This window comes from Alligator sinensis, unplaced genomic scaffold, assembly GCF_000455745.1.
Source record: "Alligator sinensis unplaced genomic scaffold, ASM45574v1 scaffold2457_1, whole genome shotgun sequence".
Classification (NCBI taxonomy): Eukaryota; Metazoa; Chordata; order Crocodylia; family Alligatoridae; genus Alligator; species Alligator sinensis.
The window spans coordinates 4,812-14,298 of record NW_005843904.1 but is presented as its reverse complement, the minus strand read 5'-3'; the positions used below and the strand labels follow the sequence as shown (position 1 = coordinate 14,298).

Genomic DNA, 9,487 nt, shown 5'->3' with positions numbered 1-9,487 from the left:
CCCCATGGTCCCCTCCCACTCCCCCACCCCTGCCCCCTACTTTCCAGCATGGAATCTGGGTCTAGCTGCAGCCAACAGGGACTGCCCGAATCACTGAAGCTCTCCAAATCTTTTCTGAATCGATTCGAAGAGCTTTGAATCAATTCGGACCTTTTAATTGGTCCCCTGATTCGATTCGGATTTGGAGATTCAGCCACCAAATCGGGCCAAATCTACTCCAAACCAAATCAGCACCTGAAACTTTGCACAGCCCTAATGGGCAGCGCCTTCCTGAACGGGGGAAGCCTGGCCACGGCTCCCCGGCTGCCCAGGACAGGGTCATCAGTCCTCTGAGGCACCCCCGGGGCTGGGACCTGCGCTCCCCCCATTGTCCGGGGTCCCCAGGCCTCACGCCCCAACCTCTGCTGCAGGGCGACAGTGGCGTCCCCCTCCAGTGCCGGGAGCAAACGTCCAACCGCTTCTGGGTCGTGGGGCTCACCAGCTGGGGGATGGGCTGTGCCAGGCCCCGGCAGCCCGGGATCTACACCCTCACGCCAAACTACTTCGAATGGATCGTGGCCAACATGAAGCCGGCGCCGAAGAAGGAGGCAACCCCGCCCCCAGCCCCGGTGTCCGTCCCGGTTCAAATGGCCATGCCCACCTCGCAGTTCAGCACCGCGCGGCCACTGCCGCCAATGCCGCTGCCACCGGTATATCAGAAGCCAAAACCAGGCACCTGTAAGTCAGGCCGGAGCAGCAAAGACAATTTAGTCAAACGGCTGAACAAATTCCTGAAGGCTGTGAAAGAAGACAAGCATTGAGCAGGGCGGAGAGCAGGGCACCGGGCTGGCCGGGGGCTGTTTCTGGGCGCTGGACGCTGCCCCAGGGGACTCTGGCACCCAGCCCTGCTCCTCTTGGTGCCCCTGCTGCTGGCAGGGGAAGAGTAAAAGAGTATTTCTTGTGGTTGGCTTTGCCTCTGTCCTCCCCGGTCCTGCCCAGAACCACATGGGAGCCACGAGGCACCGAGGGGACCCCGCGCACACAGAGCCCACCAGGCTGGAGGGTGGGGGGCGGCAGGAGGGGATGGAGATGGGGAAGGGGCGATACAGGTGCACCTTTTGCCAGGCCGGGGGGCAAGAGGGCAGAGCAGCTGGGCTGGAGCAGCAATGGGCAGGGCTGGCCCTCGCACTTGGCCCACTACCAGCCGGCTGCCCCAGGCCGGGCGCGGGAAGGACAGGATGCGGCGCTCTGCATAAAGTCCTTTCGTGCCAGTTTTTCCATGAGCTCCACTCCCAGGCCTGGGCGGGACCCTTCCCTGCCGGGAGAGGAGGGCAGTTTGGGCTTCCTGAACTGCAGGAAGGGTACAACGTCCAAGGGCATGGCCTTCTGGCCTAGGCCACATCTCCCCTGGTGAGTCCTGGGGGCCCGGACACCTGTCATGGGTGCACCCTGGGGCCAGACCTGGGTGCCCTGTGGGGTCTGCCCAGCCTGGCCTGGGATGCCTCATTCCCTTGGTGGGGCCAAGCTGAGTTTGCTGATGGATAACTTGGCGCAGCACCAAGGTCTCATGCTGCCCCCCCGCTCCTGCCATGCCCCAGGGGAGCAGGGCAGCCTGGGGCAGGATCAGCCCCATCCAAACCAGTCCAGATAAACCCCATGCCTGACCCCGGAGCCACACAACACAGTCATCCCTGGGGCATCACCCCCGTCCCTGCCCCCAGGAAAGCAGGGGGGTCACGGCTGCCAACGTCCTGCTGCTGCCAGGGGATGTCACGGGCACTGCAGAGAGCCCAGGCCCAGGCTGTGCCCCTGCTGCAGAGGACCAGTCCTGCCCCGTTGCAGAGGACCGTGCCCCCGTTGCCCCAGTGCGACCAGTCTGAGCAGAGGGAAATCCTTTCCTGCCCCAGTGCTGCCACATGTGTGTCTCCTCCGAAGGGAGTGCACAGGTCAGTTTGCCCCCCCTCTCCCCTCCCAGGGAAGGCTCTCCATAGCACTCCTCATTCTTGTTAGCTGATTTTGATATTCTAATAAATGATCCCTAATTGGTTTTATTCAAATTTCCTTGTTTTCTTAAGCTTTTGGAACTGGATGGAGCCACATTTTTTCATGGTCCTAGAAGGGGTCAATGGGTGACTTATCCAGGGCTTTTTATCCCTAGGCCATCTGACCCCGGCCTATCAATAGCCCGTGAAGGCTTTACCCCAAAGTCAGCATGCATGGGATGGGGCAGAGCAGATGGGGAATTGGCAGCAGGGGCACCTCGCCATGCAGGGCTGATGTTTACTGGCCCATCTCTGCAAGGAGGGACATGCAGCTGGGCTAACAGGACCATCCCGATGACCCCCTGGGCAAGGCACGGGCTGGAGCACCTGCTCCAGCAGCAGAAGGAAGTGGAAGCGCAGCAGGATGCTCTGCCGCAGTCTGTCATCGTTAACACTAACGTCACGTGCATGTCTGGAGGATGCGCCACGATGGTCGTGCAGGTGCCACCTGGATCGAGTGGACTCGTGCACCACCGACGTACGTGGAGGTAGGGAGCGCGGCGCGGGCCGGTGTGTCCGTGCAGAGGAGGGAAGACAGAGCTGGTTGGGTGGGAAACACGAGAGACAGTTTTGGTGACAGGAACGGCTCACGGTCACAGTGAAGTGGCTGGTGCTGAGTGCGATGCACAGATGGTAGCTCGGGGCCATCGACTGAGTAGAGGTGGTGTGATGGAGGCAGACAAGGAAGGGTTTGGGGAGAAGTGTGGTCTGTGGGTGCGTGTTGCTTGTGTTCAGTGGGTGCTGGGAGCGGGGCAGTGGCCATCTCCTCCCTGGCTCGTGGCTTCCTCCTCTGCTTCCTCCTCTGCTAGTGGAGAGAAGAGCTCCTGTCACTGCGATCCTGGCTGAAGTGCGGGACCCTCCCTGGGCTCCCCTGGGTGTGGGGGTGAGTTCCCGCCTGTGTCTGCACTTGCTCCAGCGCACGCCCTGGGTCCGGGGAGTGTGTGACAGCAGAAAGCTGCACTGTGGGTGTGTGTTGGTGCAAGCGTGAGCTGGAGTTTCCGCGTGTGCATCACTCTGAGTTCATCATCTCTTCCCTCAAGTGGCTTTGCCCCACAGTGCCCTCATTGCCCTGACCTTGTCCCTGTGCGGTGTGAACTGTGTGGGAGCTTGTTGCTGCTATTTGTTATCGTGTTTTCATTTTCTTTCTGGTCTCAGTAAGGTAGCACTTATGAAATAGTACTAATGAACGCAACTCTTTTAAACATATACAACATTATAACAACACCTATACACGCATGGGTAGGTGATCACACTCCCAGCAGAGCAGCGGTAGGTCTCCTCCCCACACAGTAAAGCAACCTTACGTGCATCCAAAACCCAAGACAAAGCAGGGGCATCCCCTCTTTTGTGAAGGATACAGTCCCAGTAGGTCTGTCGTAGACACCCACAAGAACAGCCTTTCAGTTCAAGACGTCAGTCTTGAAGTCACCGTAGCTGAGGCAAGCATGATCGCTCAGTCAGGTGTGGGAGCGATGGGAGCTCCCGCAATGGCCCCACGGCTCGACTCCCGATGATGGCTGGTGCCCTTGCTCGGCCTCCTGTGACACGTAAATGCCCCTTCCTGCCCCTCGGACACGGCCGGTGGGTCTGCTTGGCTGGGTGCTCGCTGCCGCGGCCCTCTTTGACGCTCCGAGTTAGGGTGTTCCTGGCAGGTCCCCCTCCTGTTGTCCCCAGCTGCGCTCTCGCTAGCTGAGGCCAGTCCCCGACAAGGGCAGCGGGCCATGCTGGTCCACTTGGCTCTCCTGGCCCTTCTGGCCCACCTCCTTCCCAGCCCCAGACACCAGTGAGAGCTACTCCCTGCTTATATTTGGCCCCCAACTGAGTGCATCGAGTGAGATGGAGAATCAATGGAGGAAAGTAGAACAATTCCTATTTCAAAAAGCAGTTTCCAATCAAACTTCATCTGCAGAAGCCCGTTCCCACCAGCTCTTCCTGCCGCAGTGTCGTCAGCTGGGATCAACACAGGAATGACTGGGATGAGAAGCTGTGCAGGAGCAGACATCTCAGCATCCTGCACCAGGAAGGAGTGAGGCACTGGATTGCCAACCCAACCCAGCACAGCCTTCAGACCAACCACAACTCCTCCAGTTGGTATTAGGCTAATTTACTTGACACACAGTGATAGGAAAGAAGAGCAATACATGCAAAGCAGGCAAGATCGTTACAGCATACATACCCCAAATGCCCCAGTGCCCAGAATAGACCCAAGCAAGCTGTCCATCTGGCCGGTACATACACTCCTCCTTCAGGTTTTTTGCTTGAATGTCCAGCGTCAGCACCCTTGGAGGTCAGGGCCCATGCCACACGCCCACTTGCTGGTTCGAAAACTCCTCCTTTTGGATCCCTTTTCCTCTGATGACTCTTCATCTTTCGGCAGCGTGGATGGGTCTTCCTGCCGTCGTCATAGTGTCCACGTTCTGTTTTGTCATTCAAAATACTATTTTCATAAACCTATCACATGCACACACCTTAATTTGGTCATTTAATTTGAAACCAGAAATCCCAAGAGTTTTTGCAAGTGAGCACTGTAGCCCTGGAGCCAGGTCTCTCTCTCTCATGAAAGTAAAGTTTGGGTGTTTTCAGTTCCCCAGGACGTGTATATCCATCGGCTGAAGCCTTCCTCGAAGGCTGTGAAACTGTGTGACAAGACAGGATTTTCGAAATCAATTAACCCTTGCTGTTGCCCTGGACCATTGTTATAATATAAAAGGCTCAATGCTTTTTTTTGCCTCAGTGTTCACAGGGAAGTTCAGCTCCCAGACGACTGCACCGGGCAGCACAGTTTGGGGAGGAGGTGAGCAGCCCTCAGTGCTGAAAGATCAGGTTAGGGACTACTTAGAAAAGCTGGACATATACGAGTCCATGGGGCTGGATGGGATGCTGAGGGAGTTGGCTGATGTGATTGCAGAGCCAAGGGCCATCGTCTTTGAAAACTCATGGTGACTAAGAGGGGTCCAGGATGATTGCAAAAGGGCAAGCATAGTGCTCATATTTAAGAAATGGAAAAAGGAGGAATCAGGGAACTACAGACCAGTCAGCCTCACCTTAGTCCCTGGAAAAATCACGGAGCAGATCCTCCAGGAACCCATCTCAAAGCACTTGGAGGAGAAAAAAAGTGATTAGGAAGAGTCAGCTTGGACTCACCAGGGGCAAGTCATGCCTGCCCAAACCGATGCCTTCGATGATGAGATGCCTGGCTCTGTGGATATGGGGAGACCGGTGGGTGTGATTTACCTTGATTTTGATACGGTCTCCCACAACAGTCTCGTAGGTAAGCCAAGGAAATATGGGCTGGATGAATGGACTGTAAAGCGGATAGAAAACTGGCTGGAGCATCGGGCTCAGAAGTAGTACTCAGTGGCTCGATGTCATTCAGTATCGAGTGGAGTGCCCCATGGGTCGGTCTTTGGGCTGGTTTTGTTCAATGTCTTCATCAACAACCTGGAAGATGGGATGGACGCACCCTCAGCAAGTCTGCAGATGACACCAAGTTGTGGGGGGTAGTGGATACACTGGAGGGTAGGGCTAGGATTCAGAGTGACCTGGACAAATTGGAGGATTGGGGTAAAAGAAATCTCATGCGGTTCAACAAGGACAAGTGCAAAGTGCTGCACTTCAGATGGAGCAATCCCCTGCACCGGTGCAGGCTCGGGGTGGCGGGCTGGGCAGCAGCTCTGCAAAAAAGGACCTGGGGGGACAAGGGACAAGAAGCTGACCAGGATCCAGCAGTGTGCCCTTGCTGCCATCCTGGGCTGCATGGGTAGGAGCGTTACCCGCAGATCAAGGGCAGTGATTCTTCCCCTCTGTTCAGCACTGGGGAGGCCACATCTGGAGTCCTGTGTCCAGCTGTGTGCCCCCGCTACAGACAGGATGTGGACACATTGGAGAGAGTCCAGCGGAGGGCAACAGAAATGGTTGTGGGCTGGGGGACAGGACTGGTGAGGAGGGGCTGAGGGAACTGGGCTGATTTAGTCTGCAGAAGAGAAGACCGAGGGGGATTGAATAGCAGCCTTCACCTCCCTGCAGGGGGGCTGCAAAGAGGATGGAGCTGGGCTGGTCTCAGTGGGGGCAGATGACAGGACAAGGAGCAATGGGCTCAAGTTGCAGCAAGGAAAGTTGAGGTTGGATATTAGGAAGAAATTTTCTCTTTCAGAGGGTAGTAAAACATTGCAACAGGTTACCCAGAGAAGTGGTGAACTCTCCATCCTCGGAGGTTTTGAAGCCCTGGTTAGGCAAAGCCTTGTCTGGGATGATGTAGCTGGGGCTGGTCCTGCTCTGAGCAGGGAGCTGGATGAGATGTGACCGCCTGAGTCCCTTCCAACCCTCGTTGTCTGCGATTGTATGACTCTAATATCTACTTTACCTACAGGCCAGTTCCTAAAAGCAAACCTGTACATATCATTTTCTAGACATCAATCCCCTCCCTGAAGGTCTTATACCTTCACATCATAAATGGAGCATAACCAAGGGAATCTCCTGGCATGTTTAATAGCTTAGTGGGGAGGACCACTCGCCATCACCCCAGAGAAGGATGGCAGCACTCGTGATTAGGGGCTCCGATGGGCTGGACGTTGTGATAAACCCTGAACCTTTATTCGAATGCTGCCCGTAGCCCCTCTGGCTCTGCTTTTTGCCTCGCATTCCCGAGCCAGCAACCAAGTTTTAACCAATCGAGTTTAAACTGACCGCCCAGACCGGGCCGGGGAACGTCCGGGCCAAGACGCCCACTAGCCCTATTTATTGAGCATTTCAGGTAGTATTGCACTCAGCAATCGATCAGTGCTTCATCTGATTGCCAATATGCCCACACTAGCTCTGTTACTGCCTGGGGTGAATTACAGCGATACTGTGATATAACCCGAAACGTGGTTAGTGGGTAACTCGAACTCGTGGTCTTTTCCCCATTGGGTTCTCCTTATACATAGACAATGTTGATCAGGGGGCACCCACAAATCTTGTTTGGTCAGCCCTTCCACATCATCTGATGGAAGTAATTTGGGGCTCAACGACTCTGTGGTTTGAATGCTATTCGGTCTGCTGTATGTACTTTGTAAGCAGCAGGCTTGACGTCCATCAGGGTGGCACCTTTCTACTCCTTGTTCCAAATCTTTACACAAATTCTGGGAATTAATAAAGCTACACTGCATTACTATTCCTACTATAAACACTTAAAATACATCTCTAGCACAAACAAAGCAAAAAAAAAAATATTCAGCCTTCTTGATCTTTGGTATGGCCAAACTCTCTTTGAGGCCCTAGAGGTGATGCTTCACCGCCTCTGCCTTCCCTCTGTCAGCCTTGTCCACATCTTGCCCACGTGCTGATGGCGTGTGGCATGCCCCAAGCTTACATTGTCTGTACGCCCCTTGCTTCTTTCTTAAGAGGACCATGATATCCTTGTTTAGCTGAGAGGGCTTCCCAAGCCTTTTGCTACCTTTCCTCCATGTAGGAATGGATTTCCTTTGTGCTTTGAGGATCATGTCCTTAAGGAAAGACGACTCCTTTTACCTTTGGCCCCTGGTCCCACAGCGCTTTCCTGACAAGCAACCTGAGTTTGTTGAAATTTGCATTTCTGAAGTCCAAAACTTCAGTCCAGCTATCTAATTGGTCTGCCTAGCAATGGACAGTGAACATGATGATTTCATGGTTAATGTCACCCGGGCTACCTTCTGTTTTTAAGTTGGTCACTAGGTTGTCCCCCGTGGCCAGGACCAAGTACAGAATAATGTTTCCTCTGGTTAGTTTGTGCACCTCCTGTCAGGGGCCTGGGTTTCCCTTTCATGTCTGTCCAAGCACTGTGTCCAGTTAAACAATTCACTTCAGAGCAAGGCGAGCCCCAGCGTGCTGGCAGCCCAGTGCCCAACAAGCCTGTCATGTGAGGGACAGACAATCCGGGATGTCAGTCTCCCCACTGTGGATGCCGAGCGGGTGCAATACCAACTAGAAAAGTTAGACATTTATAAGTCAGCGGGACTGGAGTGCTGAAGGTGCGGTCACCTACCCTGGAGGTCTTCAAGAGGAGACTGAACAGTCACCTCGCTGGGGTCACTTGCCCCCAGTTGTCTTCCTGCCTAAAGCAGGGGGGCTGGACCCAGTGATCTGCAAGGTCCCTTTCAGATGCTTATAATCGGTGAATCTATGAATCTGCAGGAGAAGACATCTCCCTGTCTTGCACCTGGGGAGGAGGACCCCTGATACACCCTGTGTGAATGGCTACTGCATTCCCTGAGCATGGGGCGACATCCAACCTGCCCGTTATTCCCTAGGGCAGAGTATCTCCCAGCTGATTCTTTTCCAGGATTATCAAGAACGACCCGTGTGGGCTGGTCAACAGCAGGTCATGCCTGAACAGCTGGATTTCGTCTATGACAAGGTGACCGGCTCTGTGCATGGGCAGAGTGCAGTGGCAGGATGCAAACAGACCAGAGCAAGGCATTTGAGATGTGGACACTGATAGTGCCCTGATCACAGGGAAGAAAAGGAAATACCATCCAGATGAAACTGCTGTGAGGCGGGTTCACAATGGCAGGCTGCAGGAAAGGCCGGGGGGTTGCAGTGAATTGCAACCATATAGGAGTCGACACTGTGTTTTTGTATCCAAAACCAGTAACAGCTATGGGGAATGTGTAATCATGAGTGTCGTATGTACATTGTGGGATGCAGGGCATTCCCTCCATTCAGTACAGGTGAGGCCTCACCTGCGTCCAGTTTCAGGTACCACACCCTAAGAGAGATGTGGAGAGACTAAAGGAGAGAGCAAAAGAAATGATGAGAGGCCTAGAAATGAAGACACAGGAGGACAGGTGAGAAGTACTGGGATTATTTAGTCTGGAACAGGGACCACGGCGGCTTTGACAATAGGCTTCAAATACAAAAAGTTGATTTCCAAAGAGGTTAGAAATCCCTGGCTCCCTAGGTTGAGTGGGGACAGGACAAGACAGGTTAGATGTTGGGGGGAACTTAGGAGCAACAGGTCCCAGCGAGAGGGAAGGTGCACTCACTGCAAGTCTTTAAGTGCAGACTAGACACGTGCATTTGAGCTGGAGTAGACGGGGTGGATCCGCACTGGAGCAGGGCATGGGACTACATGACCTCTCAAGCCCCTTCCACCTCTACTTTGCTGTGACTCTGGACAAGACAGGTTAGATGTTGGGGGGAACTTAGGAGCAACAGGTCCCAGCGAGAGGGAAGGTGCACTCACTGCAAGTCTTTAAGTGCAGACTAGACACGTGCATTTGAGCTGGAGTAGACGGGGTGGATCCGCACTGGAGCAGGGCATGGGACTACATGACCTCTCAAGCCCCTTCCACCTCTACTTTGCTGTGACTCTGTCCCAGAAATACAAACAGGGACTTTCCCCATCAGCACGAGGCTGAGCCCTTGGTGTCGTGCTGGGGCAGGGTCTCCTCCCAGCCCCCACCTTAGTCCACACCTGTCTGTGCACGTGGGGAGGTGTTGTCCTTCTC

At 54.6% G+C, this 9,487-nt stretch overlaps 2 protein-coding genes across 2 annotated transcripts in view; one reads left to right on the top strand and one right to left on the bottom strand.

Annotated features, from left to right (window-relative positions):
* Positions 1 to 800, top strand: part of LOC102384412 (acrosin-like) — a 2,844-nt gene extending 2,044 nt beyond the window's left edge. The window contains exon 4 of the mRNA XM_025195810.1: positions 411 to 800. Coding sequence (XP_025051595.1) covers positions 411 to 800 — 390 coding nt within the window. The remainder of the gene's footprint in view (positions 1 to 410) is intronic.
* Positions 801 to 8,731: 7,931 nt separating this feature from the next.
* LOC102384173 (olfactory receptor 5V1-like) overlaps positions 8,732 to 9,487 on the bottom strand; it is a gene marked incomplete at its 5' end in the record, with an annotated part of 1,472 nt that continues 716 nt past the window's right edge. The window contains one exon of the mRNA XM_025195809.1: positions 8,732 to 8,745. Within this exon, the coding sequence (XP_025051594.1) occupies positions 8,732 to 8,745 (14 nt within the window). The remainder of the gene's footprint in view (positions 8,746 to 9,487) is intronic.